At 37.3% G+C, this 24,831-nt stretch overlaps 1 protein-coding gene across 1 annotated transcript in view; it reads right to left on the reverse strand.

The window, feature by feature from the left end:
* The window catches only part of LOC124368026 (cilia- and flagella-associated protein 251-like), a 32,965-nt gene extending 18,436 nt beyond the window's left edge, over positions 1-14,529 (reverse strand). Inside the window, exons 1-6 of the mRNA XM_046825297.1 lie at positions 14,285-14,529; positions 10,531-10,677; positions 3,003-3,106; positions 2,034-2,182; positions 1,115-1,227; positions 517-649 (exon numbers count right to left, since the gene is read on the reverse strand). Of these exons, the coding sequence (XP_046681253.1) occupies positions 517-649; positions 1,115-1,227; positions 2,034-2,182; positions 3,003-3,106; positions 10,531-10,677; positions 14,285-14,515 (877 nt within the window). The 5' untranslated portion in view covers positions 14,516-14,529. The remainder of the gene's footprint in view (positions 1-516; positions 650-1,114; positions 1,228-2,033; positions 2,183-3,002; positions 3,107-10,530; positions 10,678-14,284) is intronic.
* Between the last annotated feature and the right edge of the window lie 10,302 nt (positions 14,530-24,831).

Raw genomic sequence — 24,831 nt, forward strand, 5'->3', positions numbered from 1 at the left:
GATTTTTTTCGCCAGCTTTAATATTAGCGAATGTGTCAATGATATCATTAAAGTCAGGCTAAGTGGTTTTAAATTGAGTAAAGTATTCATTTCTGAATGGTTCTGAATGGGGACGGCGTAATACCTTGGCCCCATGGGCGGCAAATTCGTAAATCTGGCCCTTAAATGGTACATACCACTGGATAATGATTAAATGAGTTTTATCGAGTCAATGTATATTGTCGTGCACCTCATTAGGCAATTAGAATAGGTACCTCTCCATTGCATTATACTTTGTAGTCTGTTTGTCTCTGATGTCGAAACGATGTAAAGAATTCATTGTGAGCTTCTTCGTCGTCGACTTTTGTTTGGATCTCTTAAATGAATTTTAAAAATTCCAAAAGTTAAGTCTGTGACTGTCAGATCCCAGCCGTGCTTAAGAGTAATGTGAACTGTGGTACATCATATTTCGGTGAAATTCTGATATAACATGTGTTATTTTAGGTAACCCCAAAAAGAATTTCCACTGTTACTGACCTTTGGAGGTAGAGGACAGAGCTATTGCCTCTCTTGGCAAATAGGTTGTATCTGTAAAAGTGCCCAGACGGCTGTGAATCTGATGAAGGGTCTCACAGTGCAACCTCTCACTTGGATTGCTCGCTCCCTTTCTCTGCAAATATGATGCAAAAATATTAAAAAGTAGTAAGTGAACATTTACACTTTATGTGAACATGTATAACTTTTCTGAACGTCTCCCTACTTCGAGAGAACTCGTACTGTTAAGGCTATCATGTGTGTGTGTGTGTGTGTGTGTGTGTGAGAGAGAGAGAGAGAGAGAGAGAGAGAGAGAGAGAGAGAGAGAGAGGAGAGAGAGAGAGAGAGAGAGAGAGAGAGAGAGAGAGAGAGAGGCGTTCTTAGCACTGACTCGTGAAATAAGACATTGTCGCTGTGTGTCCATAGTACGATTTAAAATTTTTTAGAGTTTCGTACCTCATGGTACATACCAGACTCGATCTTGGGTTTTAATAGCACACAACGGTTTTTTTTATTCGGTCACAACCAGAGCATTATTGTTCGTTTGTGGTAGTGACTATAATTTATGGGATTATGTAAGTAAAATTTCCACAATACTCACAAAAGAAAAGAAAAACACTGCTAACTGACTCGTCAGCACAAATTCCTCTTCACATCTCGGATTCATGACCAGCTCCACGACATCTCCGTATGACTCAATGATGTATTTTTCAGCTAGAGGAGAAATACATATTATTAATGTCAAATATGTATATGTATGTATGAGAACATACAAGGAATAAACGTAGAGAGGGGATGCGAATATACATTGGGAGTGCCGATGGCTGAGTGGTCTGACGCCAGACATACCAGTGTTATAGATAGCGCAGGTACAAATCCCGTAATTTAACAGTACCATCGAACTAGTACTGTATCGACTCCCCCCCGTTTGATAAAATTCTCGCACAATGCAGTGGCCCACGAGGATTGACAGAATAAGGCTTAAAAAGGAGGGATAAAGTTTTATTTTGAAACTGTATAACTTTTCAGTAACTTAACTTTATAACTTAAAAGTAGCCTTTGTTTCAAATTTACCATTCACGATGGTAGATTTAAAGGAGTAACAGGACTTCGAACATTTGCTATCGTTATGTGTTGTTCGTTAATCCTTGTAAAGCATAACGATGGCAAATGCCCCATCCTTTCTATAAAGGTATCAAATATTAAGTGGAATAAGATCTACACAAACATTTGGATGACTTAGGACAACTATCTGGCGGTTATGGAAATTGTTGAGATTTTATTGCAGATTTTTCAGTTCTGCAACTTTTAGAACCGTATGCATTAAGTGTATGTAGACTTTTTTTATTCTTTCGCTAGTCTATATCGCAGTAAATTGTTGGCTTATGAAAAAAACTTATTACACAATGTCTCTGTGACTAACCCTTTACTTTTTCTGTTCATGGTCATCCTGTTACGACCTTAGACCCTGGTTTTTCTTACTATCAGACCTCACGTTTTCAACGGACCTCACCACTCACCGGCAGGTGTGTGCTTGTCTTCACGCCAGATCCAAACCTGAACCAGTGGGTGTGGAAGGGGCGACACCGTCACCAGGTACTCCCCAGTCACGCTCATACCTGCCAAGATTGTCCCACTCGGGTGCACATTCTCCAGCACCTCTACCACACTGTGGGCAGGACAATTTAATCTTCACTGCACTTATATCACTATAAATACATTAAGCAGGAAAAAATCTATAAATAGCTTTTTAACGCTTGAAACAAGATTCGACCTTGAAGGAAACATACACCAGTGTGATGATGGACTATTCATCTAATCCTTCATGAACATGGTAGGAGTACCACACCACGTATCGGAACAGGTTTTGCTGAGGAAAATTTAAATTTGATGCGTGCCGTAACTCTTCTCCTCCAACTTCCAACTACCATTCCTTGACCTTGAAAAATCGTTGAGCTTATGTGTGACCTTGAACATTTGAGTGAAATCTCTATCTTACCCTTGCAAAACGAACAAAAGCGTGACATAGACATCATTTCTAAAAGCTGCATTAAAAACGAAGTGTTTTTATCTTTCCCCACCGTCGCCCGTAAAAGAGGTAAACCACCTCACCCTTCGTAAGGTTGTAAGCATTAATGAAATAATAACAAATATGTCCAGCCTCTTTAAAAACTACGGTGCCAAAAACGCCACCACTCGTTATTTTGTCAATAACGAGTTTTCTGAACTGTCTTTAACGAACTGGTGGGTACAAGTTATTCAAATGTGTAAACAGAGACGGACAAAATGTTATTCATAGTTCTATCATTGCCTTTTAAAACTACATTTTAACTCATTTTCAATCATTTTGAGTTTTTGGGCTGTTTTGGTAAGTTTGTTTTGATAAAAAATGATGCTGAATAATAAAGTAAATATATATATTATATATGAGTACATATTTGGAAATGTTCTAGCAAAGTAATTTACTCATTCTGAAATGTGTTATTTACCAAGGGCGAGAGTCCCAAATGATCACTCGGCTATTGGGCCCGCTGTCAGCTGATACTAGTAGAGAACCCGTCGAGTTTCTCGCCAAGCAACTTATCTTGTTCAGCTGGAAACACAACACAATTTTAGCGGAAAACAGGATTTTGGACATTGTCATCGAAATGTGTTACAAAGATAGAACACTACATTTCGAAGGTTGGAATCTATCCTCGTCTTCAGGTGTAAAAATACTTTATACATCGATTTAAGTAAGCACAAATTGGTATATGATGGTTAACTCATCATGTAAAAAATTACAATAGATAAATTTGAACGTCAAAAATATCAAGAGTGTACCTGAGGTTGTACCATAGTTCAAATTCATTTATGCTGAATCACGGTAGGAACTAGGCTCTTATTAACTAGACGCGGTGCGGGGACATTGTTTGTTCAGTTGGACCGGCAATCAGCTGATCGGTCAGTGACGTATCGGGTGATGCGTTCCTCCCGGCTCGCTGGAGGAGCGGTCAGTCTAGTCTTGGCGATTGAGGAGTACGTGTAACGGTCGAGTTAGTAGCTGAAGTTCTTTCTCTAACCCAATAGTTGGGATTTAGAGTAATTTATTTTTCGTGGGTAAAGTCAATTTGAAGTATTTAAAATTTTTAGTGCGTTTTAAGATCCGATCTGCCTCCGTAATCTTCAAAGTAGTAAGTCCCGTACCAGCGTATAGTTAATATCTTTTATTTTATAATACTGTATTAAAAATTTCTAAAGTTTCCCATCTTTCAGAGTCTGAAAATTTAATTCAAATTTTTGAAGTTTTGTGAATTAAATTTTGGTGATAAAGTAAATATCAAGTTTTGTGTTATATTAATTTTGAGTATTTTGAGAAGAGAACTTTTATTTTGTTTTGTTAATTTAAACCATTTTTTGGAGAAGTATACATTTTTAGTTTAATTTTAATTTCAGTACCTTTTGATCAGACTCTTAATTAGATTTGATTGATTGAGTGATTTTTGAATAAAATTGAATCAAAAGTTTGTAAACTTTGTAAACTTTTGGATGAACTTGAATTTCGGAATAAACCAAGTATTTCCGAAAAGTTGTTTAATTTTATAAAGTATTAGCTCCATATAAATTACAAAATATGTGCTGTAATAACGGTACAAGGTTAATATAGCTGTGTGAAGACTCACAAACTGCACAAACAACACACTGTTCGCACCATACAAGGCGAGAGACTGACGGTCGATCAATTTCGGTCGATCAATTTCGGCTCATCCCGTAGTGGCACATATGAAGCAATAAACCGGTTGACTATGGTTGGAAAGGCAGACGCCTTCGGCCCTACGTTTTGTTCATCGTTTCAACGCCGTAGTGTTTAATCAAATGTTTTCTCTGAAGTTTTATGATTATAGATTTTACAGAAATCGTAGCCGAGAAATGATTTTAGTACGGTACACAAAATAAAAGTGAGCAAATCATATTTAAAAACTCAACAATCACGTATATTCTCGAAGCAAATACTTCCAAACAATCACAGGCATTAATTGCATATGCAATCCAACAGTAGGAGAATGCAAGAACTCAATTGATGCTATTAATTTAGCAAGTCATGCGGCATTACTAAGGTAGAAAGTACTAAGAAGATTAAACTCACCTAAATCCTCAAATTCAATTTATATCAGAAGGACTTGCTAGAGTCGAAATTAGCTACAATAAACTAGTTTATAAATTGCTTGATGAAGGAATTCTATGTCTTAGTATGATCTATTTAAGAAATTAAATTAATTCATGTTATTTGGTTTGTAAGAGAATATGCACTGGTTCCAGTCAGAAAGCAGGATATGTTTAAGTCATTAGATTAAGTGACACATTAATTTGAATAGTGTGACCTCAAAAACAACGAAGCTACACTGAGTAGTCTAATTGAACTTGAATTTTGTTTTTAAAACAGTTTGAATTTAGTGCCGAATATGAACTTGACAACTTTATCAACAGTTTTGAGCAACATCAATTTCCTTCTGTGTAGAAAAAGAAACGCTTCATTACATGAGAGTATGAACTAGCCATTTGATAGGGGATGCCCTAGCTTTATTTTGGAAATCGGAAGTGGTAACTGTCACATCTTGGTAAAACAAGATAGAAGTACAACACATAATGTAGAGCAATGGTTCAACGGTTTGATTCAATAAGGATGTTAAGTTCAGCTCCAGTTCACCTTCCACTTATTGCAGCGTCTGAAGTATAACCCTGTGACAAAATTGACTCCTGGAATCTGGAATAAACATCCGTCTGAAGAGAACAGTCGGCGATGAAACTCAAAACGAACTCTTCACATCGTTTCGACATCAGAGACACATAGGCTACAAACAAATGTAATCCAGTTGAAATGATTTTCTCATTAGGAGCACAATTGAGTAAAACATAGAAGTACGACACAGAACATAAGGACAGCAATAAGGCAAAAGCCTTGTTTTTAGGTCCCTCTGTAACACAAATTATTAACCATGGTAGCCCTGATGTTGTAAAGCAACAACTGAAAGATCTTTCTTTTTACTCATTTGACTTTGCTTTTCTTTGTATAAATAATAATAATGGAGCGGAACTCAAGTCTGACAATGGCACTCATTGGAGTTTACTTTTTATTGATATTAATGCTAAGTCTGGTCACTGTCTTGACTCTCTTTCAAACACTAATTTGGGCATTGCCAAAAAGATTTTTGTACATAAATTGAATTTTGAAGAAAACATGTTTTTTTGTAACTAAATGTAGTCAAACAGAGCAAAGATTTTGAATGTGTGGTATACATGTCCTTGTGAATACCAAGCTTGTCTATGACGGATATTGTAGTGCTGTTAGGATAAGTAACACTTCTTTCAATGATTGGTGTATTTTCTTCTCACATATTTGTGCCTCACCCAAGTGGTGTAAATGTAAATAGTAATAAGGGGACCTCCTCTCTGACATTCCTGTGGTAGGCCTGGAACGAAATGAGGCTGTAAACTGTAGCTCAGTTTGAAAGCATTAGTAATAGTAAATGTGACTCTGTAATGGGCAAAAACAAAGGTTAAGGATAATTTTTGGACAAGGGTGAGTCCCAATCATAGCAAACAACTAAAGTCCAATAGAATACAAGCTCAAATAAAATCTAGTTTTGTCCACAAAAATCCGTATGTATGTATTGTTAGGTTCTGGTGACCAGGAGGAAGTAAACTCTGGCGTAGTTGGTGTAATAAGAAATGTATCTGGTAAATGGGAATGTTAAACGGAAGAGAAATACCAAAAATAATAAGTATAGAAAGTCCTCCAAAGGTAATGTTACCTCAGTTACACAAGATGCTAAACATAAGCCTAGTTGTATTAATATGAAATGTTGCAGTAATGTTTACTGAGGTAGTTGCAAGTAGTAGTAGGGCTGACTTGGGGGTCTGTTGTACTTCTGGAGAGGCCGGCTCTGATTCATACTCAATTGGGTGTCTATCATCCGCGGGGGGGTGTTGGTGATTGGGGACTCTTTGTTGAGGTACGCGGGTGCCCCTTGTGCTGAGAATGGGGCAACCGTTGATGTCTGTCCCGGGGCAAAAAAATAGTACATATTAAGCAAAAGCTTTCGGGGTATGTGGCTTCCCAGCCGAAGCTTATCTTCATTCATGCTGGGACAAATAATCTGGTAAATGGGTACAATGGGGGTGCTGGATATAATGGTGGATGGGGAGAAAGAAGGCTGCTCTCCACAGCATGGCTGATCTGCTGAGTGTTGCTAAGGGTCAGTTCCCTGAATCTAGGATCATCTTGAGTGGAGTCCTGAAGCGAGGAGACATCAGCAACTCATCCATTTATCCTTTTTTACGAGCAATTAGATCTCATGTGCAATAACTTCGGTGTGGTTTTTGTTGACGCCAATGACTCAATAAAAAGATATCACTTGGCTCGTGATGGTCGTCATCTTAACAGAACGGGGAACCATCTTCTCGGCAACTTTATTTTCTCTCATATTCAGGAGGGAGTGGATGTAGTGCCTCCGGTGGTTAGCTCTGTACCTCTTCCTCTAGCGCCTACTTCTTCGGAGACCGCAGCCTTGGACGGTCATCCCTCTTTGAATGTTTTGCCTTCAGTGGCAGCTCTGTACAACCACCTTTATCTCCCACCTTGTCGGGAAACGCCGTCATAGGCCGCCATCTCTCTGCAGATTAGCCCATGTGAAACATTCGTTCAATTAACACGGGGTTCAGTGAGCTCTGCTCTGTGGTTGAGGATTTTAACTTTGATTTCCTGGGTATCTCAGAAACCTGGCTTACTCCTGATATGTCTTCGGATTGTTACAGTTTGAAGGGCTATTCATTTTGGCGTTGTTGATAGGACGTGCGGCCCTGGCTTGCCTTCAAATGGCGGCGGTGTCGCCCGTCTACTTCAGGGAAAGATTCGATATGAAGCGGATCTATCTTGATCATATTGATGGCCGGCTGGAATACATATGCGTGTTGGGAAAAGTTCAGGGATTACGCTTGTGTGTCTGTGTTGTCTACAAGCCTCCGAATATCCCTTATTCATGCTTTTCCTTCTCTGTTCCACGCCCTCTTCATTGACATGCTCTCTCAAGTTGATGAGGTTGATTTTGATGGGCGACTTTAATGTTGATCTTCTTGGGAACAATAAGCCGGAGTTCAAATATTTTCAGGAATCTCTTGGCATCGATGAACCTTGCTCAGATCGTCAATGAGCCAACCCGCGAAACAGACAATACCGCAGCCTTGATTGATCATATCATCGTTAGGAATTCCCTGAGCAACATGACTGTTGGTGTGGTTGACACGTCTAAGATCTTGGATGGTCGAGGCAAGCGTATCACTGACCACAAGTTGGTTTTCTGTGACTGCCCTTGCAAGACTAAGGAAAGGATGAAGGAAAGGTTCATTTCCTACAGAGAAAACTGTCAAAAGTGGATCTGCAAATGTTTTCCTCAGAGCTTTCCTCCATTGAATGGCATGGGATTGAACTTCAGAGTGATGTTGACGATGCTGTGGATATGTTAACCGCGGGGAATTATGCAGGTATTTGATGCATGTGCTCCATTGGTAAAAAAGCGTGTGACCAAAAGGAAGGCGCCTTGGCGAAAATTCAGAAATAATGCTTTTGACATGCACAAAAAACCAATTAAAAAAAGATTTACTTTGTCGTAATGATGCACGTGCGAAAGCGGCATACTCTAGCGCACGCAATAAACTTAATTACGCCGTTAGAAAGGCGAAAAAAGATATTTTGCGGCAAAGTTAAAGTGCAGTGACTCAAAATCTTTCTGGGCAACCTTGCGCGCAGGAGATCTAAAGGTGGGCACTGCTGGCGGTTCTATATCGGTTAATATTTCCCCGGATGAAATTAACCGCTACTTTGCTGGCTTGGGTGGCGATAACAGTGTGAACCCGGAAAGGCTCGGTTTTTATAAGCACGCTACTTACGAAAAGGTTCAAGATAAATTTCAGTTTCGGCAGGTGAGTGAGAGTGAGGTAAAAAACATTATCAACAGTATCTCCACAGCGGCTTTTGGCATTGACGGAATTTCAATCATCATGGTCAGAGCAGTTAGTCCTTTCTGTATCGGGGCTATCACCCATATCATTAATCTCTCTCTCTCCTCTGGCCGATTCCCCTCTGGATGGAAAAAAAAGCCTGGTCATCCCTCTTCCCAAAAATAGTAATCCTACTTGTGTGTCCGAGCTTAGGCCATTTCCATTTTGCCAGTTCTGTCTAAAGGTATTGGAAAGAATTGTGACAAATCAGTTGGTTTCCTTCCTGGAGTGCAGCGGTGTTTTGCCCGATAGTCAGTCTGGTTTCAGGAAGGATTTCAGTACGACATCTGCTCTACTAAGTTTGACAAGCCAACTTTTTTCCGCCAGGGATAAGAATTTATGTAGTAGTTTAGCTGCTCTTGATTTCTCACATGCATTCGATTCAGTGAATTTTGATATTGTTTTTGGCTAAGCTGCATTACTACGGTTTTGATCAGGTTTCAAACAATGTGGTTTCGCTCTTATCTGATCGACAGAACCCAGGTAACCAGGTTGAATGATCGTCTTTCAGGGATTGCTCTCAAGGAGTCAGGGGTTCCTCAGGGTAGCTGGCTTAGGTCCTATTATGTTTTCTATTGTATACTTCGGATCTTAATCTTGAGTTATCATTCTGTTCCCTTTACTCCTACGCTGATGACACTCAGCTTGTGTTGTTATCCTCCATTACAGTCTTCCTTGGCAATGCAGCAGATTTAATTGCTGATTTGTCGAGGGTCAGGCTCTGGGGCTGACGATCACGGGCTTCAGTTGAATCCAAGAAAGTGTTCACTTGTTAATTTTTACCCCTCTTGAAATGCAGTCTTTCTTGGTAATGGACCCTTGGGAGTTTCCTTGGGAGGTGTTCCTTTGCAGGTTTCAGGACACAGTAAAAATCCTTGGCGTTACTTTTGACAAGCAGTTAACCTTCTTGAACCATGTTCAAAATATCAATCGTGGTGTAATGAATAGGTTAAGAGTGTTGTTTAGGTTTAAGGGGTTGCTCCAGGAGGAAGTGAAAACTGAAGATTGTCAAAGCTGTGGTTTTCCCAGTTATTGTTTATGCTCTTCCTGTATTTGGGGGAAGATTGACCCTTGAGGGTGCGGTCCTGATTTGATGGGTTACAGAACTCTGCTGTAAGATTTGTGTACGGCCTGAGAAAATTTGATCACGTTAGCCAGTATCGCCGTTACAGCAAGGATCCTCCCGATAAAGTACATTTTCAAACTCCAGGTGGCTTGCCGTGTTCACAAGGTGTTGCTGACGGGAAAACCCTCTTACCTCAGGGGGATGCTACAGACCCGGGCTGAGATTAGGGACTGTCACACTCGGCAGGACGCCATGCTGGAGGTGCCCAGGGTCAGGCTGGAGATGGGGAGGAATGGATTTCAATACTTTGGCCCCCAGATATACAAAACAGTGTCCCTCACAGTCTAAAGGCTTATGGATATTCCTCGTTTAAGGACAATCTGAGACTGGCTTTGGAGAAGGAGTGTTTCACTCTAAATAGCTGTGTAATGTATTAGATTAGTTTAAGTTAGGTTAGATTAGTTTAATTTTATATTTCTCGGATGATGATATAGATTTGTATGTGCCTTGATTTAAAATGTATGACTTCAGTTATTTTGAAAAAACAACAATGTAATGTTGAAAATCGCGGCAAATAAAGACGTTATTATTATTATTATAAGAAAATGCCAGCGTGGATTGAAGAAATACGTACATATTTTGAAGGAAAGATTAATTATATTTGTTGTGTAGGCCTAGATCTCTAATAATTGCCGTACAAAACCAAACAATGTGAAAATACATATCAAATCTCTATCTTGTACAATGACTATTCGACTTACACTCAATAATTATTATTGCTAGCACTGCATTTGTGGCTTTTCTTTTAGATCAGTTTGATTCTTCCCTTGATCTCTGCATGCTGCTGTACAGACCGCTCATTGTTCCAGCCTTATAAACAGTGGGCTAACTATAAAGTTCAAAGGAATACTTACATGTCCTTGCATGAAGTGCATGGTATCCTCATGAAAGTTATACAGAACAGGGAACTGAGAGTTAGCAAACAGGATCAGAGATTTTTTGTCTGTGGAGAGGTTTAAAATCTGCACATCCGGGTTAAAACCAAAACACCACCTTGGCTCCTTAAACATGGAAATAAGTAACATTGTAAAAAAACGTAGCAAATTATGTTAAATTATATATTATTAGAAATAGATTCGTTGATGGTAAATGTATGTGATAAGCGCCCTGAAGCCTAAGTCTATTAACCCCTTGAATTCCAAGACTTCAGTCTTCTAGCGTTGATTATGGATCCTTCTGAGAAGATAAACTTTTCAATGCTATAAGTCGTGCTCGTATGAAATCCCTCGACAGATGTGCCACCTAGCGGTTAACGCTAGAAACACACGCTATTAGTAACCGGCGAGCAGCGCCAAGCGGAGTGTCGAAGAACTAATGCAGTGCGCGCAGTTTAGGATCCATAATCAAGGTAGAAGTACGACACATCACGTGTCGAGTAACCAAACTTCTCTAAGGTTGTATTCAAATTTTCAAATCTGTAGTTCGTTCCCATTCTCGAAATGTCCTGCGGACGGGTAGAAAGACGGACAATTCGAACAGGAAATTTTACATTTTCTCCGGCAGGCAAATAAGAAACTATACTCAGCCTACTGAGTCATAGGCTTCATCAATGACGACCAAGCCAAATTCCATGGTTCGACATACACCATCATACAACACATTCTTGCCTATGTAGAAATTAAATTTAACGCAAAATTTAAAAATCAACAGAGTAAATCTTTCTTGAGAAATCTTTCCACATAATGCATTCCCATTTTTTTATTCATTGAATTAGGTTACATAGCCAGTGTTTAAATAATAAAGGTTGCACTGAGCTACGGATGCTACTAAAAGAGTGCGCCGAAGCAAGTTTTATCATTGATTTTCTACTCTTTTTCGTTTTACTACATGAAAAGTCACACGTTGAAACCTTAAATGATGGATTCAGTTTGGTTACAAATTATTTATTCTGTCTTTTCTTGTTGCCATCACGGTTATCCATTATCATAAGACCAAAGATAAAATATTCGCTAACGCTGTGTCAAATCCTATGCAGTGAGATAACCGTCATCGAACTCAGTGTTTCTAACACATACATGAAGCTTCAGGCAAACTTTTAAAGTCTATTTGTCTCTCCGTTATCGAGATATCGTCCGGTAAAACAGACAGACAGAAAAGATATTTTCCGGCCCAATCGTTAAAGCTCAACCAATTATATAGGCAATACTTAGCGTGATGATGAAATACACTCAGGAGTGAACGAGTGTAAATTAAGAAAGTTTTGTGAAAAATGAAACAAGAATAACTTGCCATCAACGTTTTTTTTCCGGTTCAAGACCTGTCGAAAAATTGCTATAAGAATTGCGTAAATAAGAAGAATTTACGTTTCTCACCAGTGTTAGAGATTTAGAATACAAAACTTTTTTTCAATTTGGATTGCGTACTAATCTTACAATTTGTTGGTAAAATTCAAAGAAACAATTTTTCATACGATGTTGAGGTATTACAAACAATCCTACTTTCTAACATTGAATTCGAGTAAACTTGACTGATAAAATATGTACAAATAATATTATAATTTTGTATTTAGAATAATCTAAAATGAAGACGAATACTAAAAATAAATCCAGTTAATAAACTAAAATTTGTTTTAAATTTTGTTATATCCCCATTTCTTAAAAGTTTTCTATTCACACCGAATGTAGCTTTCTAATAATACTACTCCACTGGTATAAGTAATGTTATTAAATATTTCGTTAGCTCTGATTGAGCACTACGTTCCCGATATAGATTATTAGGGGTAGAGAAAAAGCACAATATTGATCTTGAAAAAGATCTGAAATCGGAGGCCTTACCATCGACTCGTCCTAAATGGATTCTCAACAATTCCTTATTTTGAATAATATGCTGTTTTTTTTAAACGGAAGGTTTAAAAAAAAACGGTGACGTATGCTGTTGGTCCTTATAGTATTAGCAAATAAGGATTGCGCCTAAAGAGCAAGTTAGTCGCTTCGCTCGTATGTACCCGACACTCACGAACACGGAGGGTTGAGGCCAGTCCGGCACAGTTTTCCTCCTCAAGTTATTCTTATTCAATACCATCTTATACTCATAAGTAAACAATGATTTGTGACAATTTCAGTGTATTACACATTTTTGGTGTCATTTTTCTTCTTGTAATTTTTACTATTCACGCATAGTAATCATTGTAAGATGACATTACAAAATAATTAAAATCTGAATTTGATTGGGTAAGTGTATTAGGTGACTAACAGAGCAAAAATGCTTTCCGGGTTCTAATCCTCTGCACTATAGTGTGAGTGAGGTCTGAGTCTCTGAGGGTGCGAATCTACCTGGTTCCAGCTCCAATCACTATATTTTAATACTATAAGGCAAACAAACACAGAGCTTGGTAATAGTATTGCACTTGATGTTTAATTATCTAATAAATGATCGCCCTATGATCTGATAAGCAGGATACGTAAAATTTTTCCTAGTTTGTTTAGATTAATTTTATCCGTTGGGTTCAGTATAGGTGGAGGAGAACTCGGTCTAGAGCCAGACTACAGCTAGTTGTGTGATATTGCATTATCTAGTAGGATGAACATTAAAAAAACGGAGCCTGTCACTCAGCGTGCTGAAAATTCACATTTGCATGTACGCCTCCCTCCTTTTTTAAAGCCTTATTCTGTCAATCCTCATGGGCCCACTGCATTGTGCGAGGATTTATCAAACGGGGGGGGGAGTCGATACAGTACTAGTTCGATGGTACTGTTTAATTAAGGGATTTGCGGGATTTGTACCTGCGCTATCTATAACACTGGTATGTCTGGTGTCAGACCACTCAGCATCGGCACTCCCAATGTATATTCGGCATCCCTCTCTACGTTTATTCCTTGTATGTTCTCATACATACATATACATATTTGACATTAATATATGTATTTTTCCTCTAGCTGATAAATACATCATTGAGTCGTTACATTAAAATCTACAAAAAACCTATTGAGATATAGACTTAAAAACCTTGCGTTAATTCATTTCTGTGTTCGATGATGGCACACGTCCCTTCATGAGATTTGTCTTAACGTTAGTTTAGCCTAACTTTCATCAGGGGTTTCCAATAAATGAGCAACAGACTTGAAATTTTGTATATTTTCTGCTACTCACGTATTGTCTGTCTTCCATATGATATCTAGAGAACTAAATGTGATGTGGAATTGACATTTTAAATGATGCTTCATTTATACTTAGACAACCACACTAAGTTGGATGATCTAGTAAGTTCCTTCGTGGAAATAGGCTGAGCTACAACTCTTCGCATGATATCTCAAGAATGGATTGAGCTGTAAAGTTAATTTACGTTTATTGTACTTAAACAGAGTATAAGGTAACACTTATCCTCGTGGTATGATAACAGGTAACTTTGTAGACAGATGAATTGAGTAGACAGTGGGATGAACCATACCACACCAAGATGTTATTGAGCTAACGACCATGGCTTTGAAACTTAACGAACCCTGTTATGTCACACAATGATCTGGCGTATTCCTGGTCAATAAGTAAATCCATCAAATTATACATCACAAATTACATTATTAAAAGCTCAGCCCATTTAGTACTAAGCAAACAATCAACACCCCCTACCTTAAAATTTTATTTTGTAATGTATTTTTAGACATACTTAACGAATGGGCTATTAACGTGAGATACTTCATCATGGGATATAAGTGTTTCACTTGATCCAAAATGATCACTTACTGATTTTAAAGGTCTTGTTTCAGTTGGGCCAACAGGCGTCAATGTAGTACCGCTACCAAATATGTCCGATTGCAAGAGTACTTGCTCCACCTTAGCTTTGGTATCTAAGAACGGCCTGTTTTTAAAAATCTTGATTGGCAAACTTAGTTCTTTAGCCATAACACTTATTCCTTCAATTTTATGTTTTTTGATAGCGATTTTATCACTACTTCTTCACCAGCAGCTAAACTTCGATCCTCTTTGGTTTTCCCCTTCAATCTTTCCCTAAGAGCCGGGAAAGCGACAAATTTAACTGAACCTATATATTTGATGAAATTACCTTCAACTCTCTATCTATTGCAATTTCCTGTGGTTCTATTCCAATTTTTGGAAGTACTTCATCTAAAATTGACAACACAATTTCTATCTTACGATGTTCACTGTTCATTTTCTCGGCCTCTACTGGTATCACTGACCTTACAGACAGCCTTCCCTCGAAGTTCAGATAATACCTCATATTTCCTCTCATTGCTGTTTGTGAAATTAAAGATGGTGATTCAAGCTTCCTTTTGGAATTCTCGTCTAAGAAAGTGATGTGTCTCAAATCACCTGAGTGTTTGAACAAGGTCTTTCTTAGACCCATGGGCTTTAATGCCATCTAAACGCTTTTTGTGACCATGTTTGTTAATATTCAAATCTTCCGATTTTACTCTTGACAGTTTTACCCTTCCATAGTCTTTGATTCCTCTGTCATCAATCTGTCTGTACAACGTACGTGGAAGATGTCTTTTATTCTCCGAAATCTTATCTCCGGCCTCTGATGTACTGTCTACACTTTTTGACTTAAATCAGCATCTGAAGGAAATATTCTCGACTTTCTTATTCGAACTAATATTGTATCAACGTTGGTATCAGATCTTGTTGACATTTTCAGTATTTAAGTTAAATAGTTTTATTCGTTTCGTTTTGTGTATATAAGATAGCTAACCTTGCTAATAGGACATTAATTGTAGTTGGTAATAATAGTAAGGTAGTTGGATATAACATATATGGCTGAAAAAATATAACTGGTCTAAGTTACAATAGGTTTTTTTAAGGTGAATTAAATGTCTCTATATAGCACATGTTAATTATTTTCAGATATTTAGGACATTGTTTTTTTTTTTTCGGAAATCATAAACCAAACGTATTTACCTTTTTTAATGTGTTTATATATTTTTTTTTTTTGACTAATTTATTTACAATCTGTTTTATATACAACAAACAATAAGTAAATTTGATGATAAATCTTAAGGACATGGTTAATCAAAGTTCATTAACCTTAATTAACATAAACATTTAAGAGATTGTTCATCTTTAAAATCGATCAGCTAAGTTTAAGAAATCATGTCTTTTTAGCCGAAAATTGATGGTCACTGTTTTGTCCAGCAGATTAATAGCCAAGTAGTTTTAGGATGCAGAAGTTTTAATTTGTTTTTGATACTTGATGCAGAACTTTGGAATTTCTTCAGTAACAAAAGGGATGATTCGTGTCTCAGTGAATGACTTCATTACGAACATACCATGGGGCCTGTAATATGTTTCGGAGAACTTTAGATTGGAAAACGCTGTATAATTTCAATATTTGATGTAGAAGCAACTCCCCACAGTTGAATTCCGTACGTTCAGATGGGCTTTAGAACAGTCTTGTACAACAACAGTTTGCTTTCTATTGATAAATGGGATTTTGTTCCCAAAAAAGCCAATTTTAGTTTTGAAAATTTTGAATTTAATTGGAGCCTTTTGTTCCATATGTGTGGTTTCCAAGTCAGCTTCCTATCGAGATGTTACACCCAGATACTTAGCTTAATTTCTTTGAGGAATTTGAATGTTGTTTAAAAACACTGGTGGACAGGTGTCATGTTTCAAACGTAAATGTGACGTGAACAGATTTAGTTTTTCATTCACTTTAATTCTCCAAGTTTTAAAGCCAAACTGTGATAGAATTTAAGTTAGTTTGTAGAATTTGTGATGCTACAACATGGTTGGAGTGGGATGCCAGTACGGCAGTGTCATCGGCGAATGTTGCTGTCAAAGAATTTTGATTAGTTGGAATGTCTGCAGTGAAAATTAAGTACAGCACTGGTCCTAGTACACTTCCCTGAGGTACACCAGAGTTTATTTCATTCAGATCTGAAAGACAATCATCAAACTTGATTTGGAAAAATACCTTCGTTCTAAATAAGATTTTATAATGTTGTAAACAGTGTGACGTAGATGACTTTTTATTTTAAATAGAAGCCCTTCATGCCACACTTTGTCAAAGGCTTGACTCACATCGAGAAAATGCTGCAGAACAAAATTTTCTTGGATTCCAAATCTTGCCTTATTATATTAGCTACTCTATGGACTTGTTCGATAGTGGAGTGGGTGCACTCTGAAACCAAAACTGATGATTGGGAATTAAATTGCATTCAGTTATAAAAACCTGAAGTCGTTTTAAAAAAAATAACTTTTAGAATAATTTAGAAGGTATAGGTAGTAGACTGATTGGCCTGTAGGACATTCATTACTTCGTTTTGAGGTTTTCCTGGCTTAGGAACAACAATTAACTTGAGCCACCTTCCATTGTGATGGGAAGTATTCAAGCCTCAAAATAGCATTAAATACGAAGGTAAGAAAGAGTATGGCTTTCCTAGGAAGCTCTTGTAGTATCTTACCTGTTATTAACTCATAACCAGGGGCCTTTTTGGGATTAAGATTTTTAATCTCATCATATATTTCAGATGGTTTAAAGGAGCCAATAGGTAGTGAGAGTTGGTTAGGTGAATCAAGAAAACTCCTTTACAACATGTCTATTATCAAAGTTGTTATCTACAGGGGTATGGGTTTGAAAACATTACTAAAATATGCAGCAAACAAATCAGTTTTTCTCTCTGTTACTTTTCGCCCAAGAACCATCTGGTTTAGATATTGGAGGAATGGGCACTTGCGGTTTTCTTTGTGCTTTTTGTTACTTTCCATAAAGAATAGTCTGTTGCTTCAGTTGGGGAGAGATTTGAAGTGAATTCTTGAAACCATATGTTTTTTAAGTTTTTAAGCAAAATCTTTAACTGTCTTGATTGCTCTGTTAAACATTGTTTTATCTCTTACATTTCTAGAATTTTGCCATATTCTTCGTAAGCGACGTTTTTGAGCAATGTGCTGCTTAATATATATTGGGTAATTGATATTGCCACACGTTGTTATTATTAAGTTCAGGCGTTGCACTCCAAGCAGATTTCTGAACAGTATAATTAAAAATTTCCACAGCGTTGTCTATTTCCTCTCTTGTTTTAAGTGATATATTAAGACTTAAACTGTCATTTAACGTTTCACGAAACCTTCACCCAGTTTGTGCCTTTATTCGATAAGGACGCTGCCTTTTCTTTCAATACAAATGATAAACTTATTGATAGGATGACCGGAGAGTGATTTCGGACGACACAAATCAAGAGATGAAACAGCCTCCATATAGTTAGGAGAAATACCTCCCGTAACAAAGAAATCAGAAGATATGGAATTTTGTTGGGATCTGAAGGCCAATAGGTTGGTTCCCCTGTAGATACGTAACTCAAGTGATTGTTATTCATGCAATTTAACAAATTTCTACCTCTAGGGTTAATCAACCTTGAACCCCACATGACATGTTTGGCATTAAAGTCACCACCTGCTACAAAACGAGAGGCCCTAAAGTTTCGAAAAATTCGTTGAATTGAAGTTTTGGTAATATTGTGCCTCGGGGGGACAGTAAAACACCAGAAAATGTAAGTGGTCCCATCCAGTCCTCAACCACTATGCTTGTAGCTTGAATATGATCTTCTTGAAATCTAGGTAATTCATAATGTTTTATTTGTTTTCTGATTAGCACAAGCGCTACCTCCATGCGCCGTATTGTCAGGGTGGTTGTAGAATAAAAAGTAAAATTTGGGGATTTTGAAAAAAATTTAAGTTTGTTAAAGTGGGTCTCAGAAATTAACATAATATCTATTTTGTGTATTGAAATAAAAAGTTGAATATCTTGGCCATGTCGGGCCAAGCCATTGGCATTCCAGAGTCCAATCCTATAAAATCTATTCATTTTAGTTTTGATATGACAGTTGTCAATAGGTTAATCAATGTACCTATTTGCTGGGCTTGTTGAGACATCATCATTTCGAACTTATTTAAAAATCCATCAATTATTTGATTCAGATTGTGATTTGCTTCTACATTTGATTGACCTGATGCCACTCTAGCATAAGATAAGGTTGGTGATTACTGGTTGAGACTGATTACCTGTTGAATTTTGAGTACGAACAGATATAGGTCTATCTACTTCTCGATCTTGCACTGGAGGAGGAGTGTCTTTTTTTAACGCTGGTCTTAGAGGTGGGAAAAGCCTTTTTCTTAATATCTTTGTAAATAGAGCAACCTTTTATAGTTGGCTGGGTGCTCACCACCACATAATACACATTTGGGAGGAACATTTACAGATTTATTACAGCTGCTAGTATCATGATCTGAGCCGCATTTTACACAGCGGTTTTGGTACCAAGCAGTAAGCCTTTGTGTGCCCATATCTTTGACACTTTTTGCACTGCACCACATCATTACGTTTGTAAGGGGGCTCAAGTACAATTTTGGCATTTAGTAGGAATTCAATTTTAAAAATGTCTTTGTTGTTTGATGCTGGCTCTTAAGTCTACAAAAAAAATTGACAGTGGATCTTTAGATTTGCTACTTCTAAGGTTCGACACATTCCTAACTTTGTGGTTATAAGCTTCTATAGCTGTTTTAATTTCCTGGGGTTCCGTAGAGAAGTGCATATTCTTAAGCACTACTCTATAAGCTCTGTCACCCTTTATTTGGTATGTATGGAAGTTTACTTTCATGTTAGTTAAATGTTTTGACTAATGCGCGGTAGGCTTCAAATAGTATCAGTGTTAATTTTTACTTTATCTCTAGCTATGCATTTAAAAGAATATGACTCTTTTTTAATTACTTGTTCAATGTTTACCATCATTTTACTTATGTTGACAATGTTGGGGGATCAAATATAGGTGGAGGCCTCACCTTCGTCCTAATTTGTCGTCATTCATCGTTTCTTCTTCAGAGCCTAGGTTGGCGTTACTCAGCATTTCAAATCGTTGTGCAATTCAATAGGTCTAGCAGTTTTTTGCAACGTACTCTGTAGGTCTACAAGGTTTCTTAACATCTGAAACGTTGGCTGTTGACAAATGTCTTTTGTTTCTAGTTGTTTCGATTTGCCACTCGTTTTTATTATTGACATCGTCATTAGAAATAGTTTTTCCTGAAATGATGTTCATTGTTTGCTTATTAGAACAATAATTGTGATCATTAGTTATGGTATCAAAATCCAAACAGTTTGAGTTGTTTGAAGGGGCAAATTTTTAAGTTGTCCATTACCTTCTCACTTGAAAAACTACTAATAGTAAACAAACTCTGAAAACAATTAAAGTTAAACCCGTGAGGGGGTCCCCTTGTTAGATGCCATCTAACAAAATAGTAGCTCTGAAGAAATTTTTTAATTTTCTAATTTAGGCCTCCTGATTCTTAGCAAGTGCCTCATAGGCTATATAACACGTATTTTCACTGTGGTTGTGATATGATTCATGCGTAGGCAGTGGAGGGGGGAGGGGTGGAAGCGCGCGCCGCATACTCTGTTAGTTGCCATCTATACACGGGACTGATCGCGTTAGCGTTTTGTTATGCTTAGTTCGCGTTTCTTATGAACAAAGTTTTTAGTCTTTTATTGTATTATTTGAGTGTCTAAGTGAAACATTTTAGCGTAGAATTAATTTCAAGTGTCACTTAGTGTCACTTAGTCTAATAAATGGTCAGATTATCTACAACCTGAATACAAAAGACACCATGCAGAGGAGGACTTTCATAACGAGCTTGCGAGGGACCTAGTAAAGCCGCATATTTCTACATAGAGCTTCTATTCAGACCCTCTCACTCCCGTTGAGGACCAGCATCAGGGCTGTCGCCGGTGTAGAACTTCCTGAGCCAAACCCCCACCAGGTAGGGATTGATCTTTTTTACCAGTAACTAAAAACTGTATACATTTAATATTTTACCGATATAAAACACTTGGTCTTACAAAAAACTCTAATACTTCTTGATTGTGAACACAATAAATTCTTTGATCCGATCCTACATTATAAAAATATATATATATATGTATATATATCTGTTTGTATTTTTTTTCAGTTGTCGAGGGACGAAAACCAAGGTGTCACTACTGCCCTGTCAGGAAAAACAGGTTTACTCCATACAAATGCTCAGCTTGTGAAAGATCCGTATGCAAGGAGCACACTGCCAAAACAAGCTATTGGTGCCACAACTGTGCAGCAGAAGGGAACTAGATCTAAGTTTTTTGTTTCTTGTATTAGTTTTTCCACTTCACATGCATTATTTTTACATTATCAATTTAATTTAGAATGTCTTAAATATAATAAAAAAACATTTCCTTAGTAACTGAAAAAAATTATTTCAACCTTCTGCATGTGTAAGTAAATGGGGATAAATTTAATAAAATTAAAAAAATCCAATAGTTAGTAATTATTTTTGTTATTAATTTTTTTTTAAATTGCCTGACACTTGTAAAATTACAAATTAACTTATCAGGAAACAGGTACAAATTGCATTTATAAGTGCAAGTTAAGATTTAAAAGCAATAGAGAGCAAATAGCAATAAAAAAACGCAATGTTAGATGGGCAGCTATACAGGTGGACCTACTACGTAAGTGGAATATACGGGGACTCCTCACGGGTTAACGGGTAAGGTTAGTTTGTAGGAAAAGTACTGGAAAAAAAAGATTACGAAAAAAATCTAAACATTTTTATGTAAATTAATTATGAACAAAAATGTTTTAAGAACTGTTTTTATATAGTTTTAACCACTAATTGGGTTAAAAAAACTACATTTTAAATTAAAATAAAGGACACAACACTGAAACAAGCACAGCTGGGGTTCACACATACATCGATTCCAAAAATACCAGTCGTGTTTATAATTAACTTTTGTTTTTCGCTCTATATAATCAATAATCATATTGTTGTTTTAAACCAATTTTACATTGCATTTGCAAAACGTCAATAAAATAAAGCTAAAACGCGCTTGCAGTTTACATTCCAACATTCATTCATTGCGCGCATACTTACAGTAACTTACATTCTCTCTCATACGTGGCTTTAATATTGGTACTTAGTTACGAAAACTTAGATGTCCCCACGGCGTAACATGAACCCATCTACACTTCAAACACTAAAAGATCCTTTAATCGAGCTTTAAAAAGTGTTGGATTGTTGGCATTTTTTATGCTCTCAGGGAGAATTATTAATTAATCTCACACTAGCTTCCGAAGGAAGTTGTTCAAATGCGAGTGTTCTATGATGTTTGCATCATGTAGCTGTCCCCACCTCTAGTATCATACCTGTGGACGTTCTCTGCCCCACACTAAACTCACATCGGAATCGGCAATACAGAGCTACATCTAACATGTAAAGGCAAGATAAACTAAAAAAAACCATGCTTCCTGAAAGCATCGTGGCACGTTTCTCTTCGTTTCAATTTGCACATTATTCTAATTACTCTTCTTCTGAACCCTGAAAACTCTGGTTGAATCTGATCCTGGCACACCCACCCCAAAGACGTAGGTTAATGGGACTATAAAAGGCTAAAGTACGCTATTTTAGAACGTCAAAAAGATAAAACTTGTGCCAAATTACTCACGGAAAAAAAAACGCCTGAAAGCAATCCTTGCACATACATGATCGGTCCAAGTTAATACTCTGTCGAGGCATGATTCTGATTTTAACAACAGAGTGGCATGGTGAACACAATCAAAAGCATTCAAAAGATCGAGAAATTATACTAATTGAGTGCTTCCTGCCTTCCAAACCTTCTATGACTGTATCCAAAAGGTGTGTGATGGAATGAATTGTTGACACGTTTTTTTTCGAAATCCAAATCGATTTGAAAACAAAACGTCAAAACCTATTGAGGAAATCCATGAGTGTTTCGAAAATGTTTTTCAAATACTTGTCTCAAAACTGGCAGAATTTAAATAGGACAATTAAATAGGACCGTTGCTTGCGAGGCAAAGATTGTCCTTCATGAAAATTTGAATCATTTGGCTGTTTTTAGCTGAGCTGAAAACACTCCTATTTCAACGGGGACATGTTAACCAGTCTTGTCAGTGGTTTCAAAATGTACTTTAGGCAACAATTGCCATCTCACCTCGTTCTCGCTAGCAGGAAGAAAGCATTTACAGGTTCCAAACTAGACCGACTGCCGCTAAAAAGGGAGGTTCGACACCGTGGTTTGCAACAATATTACTAAACTCCATGGCCACTTCTTGAGGGGTTTGTAAAAGTTTCATGTCTGCCCCAATTTTAATTTTTATTGGTTTTGAATATTTGGAAAAAATCTGGTTTTAAATGTGAGGTTAATAGTAAACCCTGGATTTGTTGTCTGCTCTCTCTGTCTACTTTCAATGGCATAGGCTTTAGCTGCTTTTATGACTTTCCTGTAAATTATCATATAGCTTTTGAAAAAGTTTTAAACCCGCTCATATTGTCGAGATTCCCAAAATATGGAGTAGTAAAACTTTAATTTTTTTCTCTTGATTTTAGAATGTCCTGGGTAACCCATTGCTTTTTTTTGAGATTTTATGTTTCCTTTGGGTATTTTGATGGGGGAAAGTGGCGTCAAGATATGTGGTTATAGAATAATTGAGTTCGTTGAATGTCTCATTTAGGGATTTAAACTTGCTTAAGAAAGTCCAGGATACCTTTGAGACGATCAACATTTCTGAAATTTAGAGACCGTTAGAGTTTATTTATTTTGGTTTTCGGGTTCCGGCCTCACTGCAATGGATGGTAACCTCCTGCGCAAAATGGTCAGAGATGGCGGTGACCAATTACAGAGACCACAGCAGTTGAAATGTTTGTGATGACATTGCCATGGCTGTACTCGATTTTAGCGGTCACTCTGGTGGGTAAGTTCACAGCCCACTCTAATCCGAAGAAATTTAACACGTCTCGAGGCCGCTGGGTCCATATGGTCGGTGTGGTCTAAGACATTGATACTAAAATCGTCAATTATGATGAAATGCTAGGATTTTGGTTTAAAAACAGGGCAAAATGATTCGAGTTTCTAAAAAAAATGTAACACTGCAAACTTCTGGGATCTATACAATCCCGACTATGTTTATCTTTTCTGAGAATTTTAGGAAACTCTTACGCCATGCACTAATTTCAAAGTCCAAGTCAGAAGGAGGAAGTTAACACTTGCTGTAGATAAAAAAACAATTACAATCCATTTTTTCAACCAAAACAATTGGCTCTCCCAGGAACAACAACTTCTTGTTTACTGATCGTTATGTGGCATTCCTAAATGCGATTCAATTAAGCAATTGTACACAGGACGGCCAGATAATCACAAGAATACTGACTTTTTTTTCTACATCACTTAGTTAGCAAATATGAACAAGATCGACGAAGAACCCCCTTATGAATTAATAGACTATCAATGCTATTTCAACGAGAACAACATATTACCCATGTACATTTACAGACGAAGATCCAACTCTACCACGTGCCAATATGAAATTTGCTATATATGGATCCTTCTGAGAAGATAAAATTTTCAATGCTATAAAGTCGTGCTCGTATGAAATCCCTCGACAGATGTACCACCTAGCGGTTAACGCTAGAAATACACGCTATTAGTAACCGGCGAGCAGCGCCAAGCGGAGTGTCGAAGAACTAATGCAGTGCGCGCAGTTTAGGATCCATAATCAAGGTAGAAGTACGACACATCACGTGTCGAGTAACAAACTTCTCTAAGGTTGTATTCAAATTTTCAAATCTGTAGTTCGTTCCATTCTCGAAATGTCCTGCGGACGGGTAGAAAGACGGACAATCGAACAGGAAATTTTACATTTCCTCCGGCAGGCAAATAAGAAACTATACTCAGCCTACTGAGTCATAGGCTTCAATGACGCCCAAGCCAAATTCCATGGTTCGACATACACCATCATACAACACATTCTTGCCTATGTAGAAATTAAATTTAACGCAAAATTTAAAATCAACAGAGTAAATCTTTCTCGAGAAATCTTTGCACATAATGCATTCCCATTTTTATTCATTGAATTAGGTTACATAGCAGTGTTCAAATAATAAAGGTTGCACTGAGCTACGGATGCTACTAAAAGAGTGCGCCGAAGCAAGTTTTAACATTGATTTTCTACTCTTTTTCGTTTTACTACATGAAAAGTCACACGTTGAAACCTTAAATGATGGATTCAGTTTGGTTACAAATTTATTTATTCTGTCTTTTCTTGTTGCCATCACGGTTATCCATTATCATAAGACCAAAGATAAAATATTCGCTAACGCTGTGTCAAATTCTATGGAGTGAGATACACCGTCATCCAACTCAGTGTTTCTAACACATACATGAA

The sequence above is a fragment of the Homalodisca vitripennis genome, chromosome 8 (genome assembly GCF_021130785.1).
Source record: "Homalodisca vitripennis isolate AUS2020 chromosome 8, UT_GWSS_2.1, whole genome shotgun sequence".
In the NCBI taxonomy this organism is placed as follows: Eukaryota; Metazoa; Arthropoda; class Insecta; order Hemiptera; family Cicadellidae; genus Homalodisca; species Homalodisca vitripennis.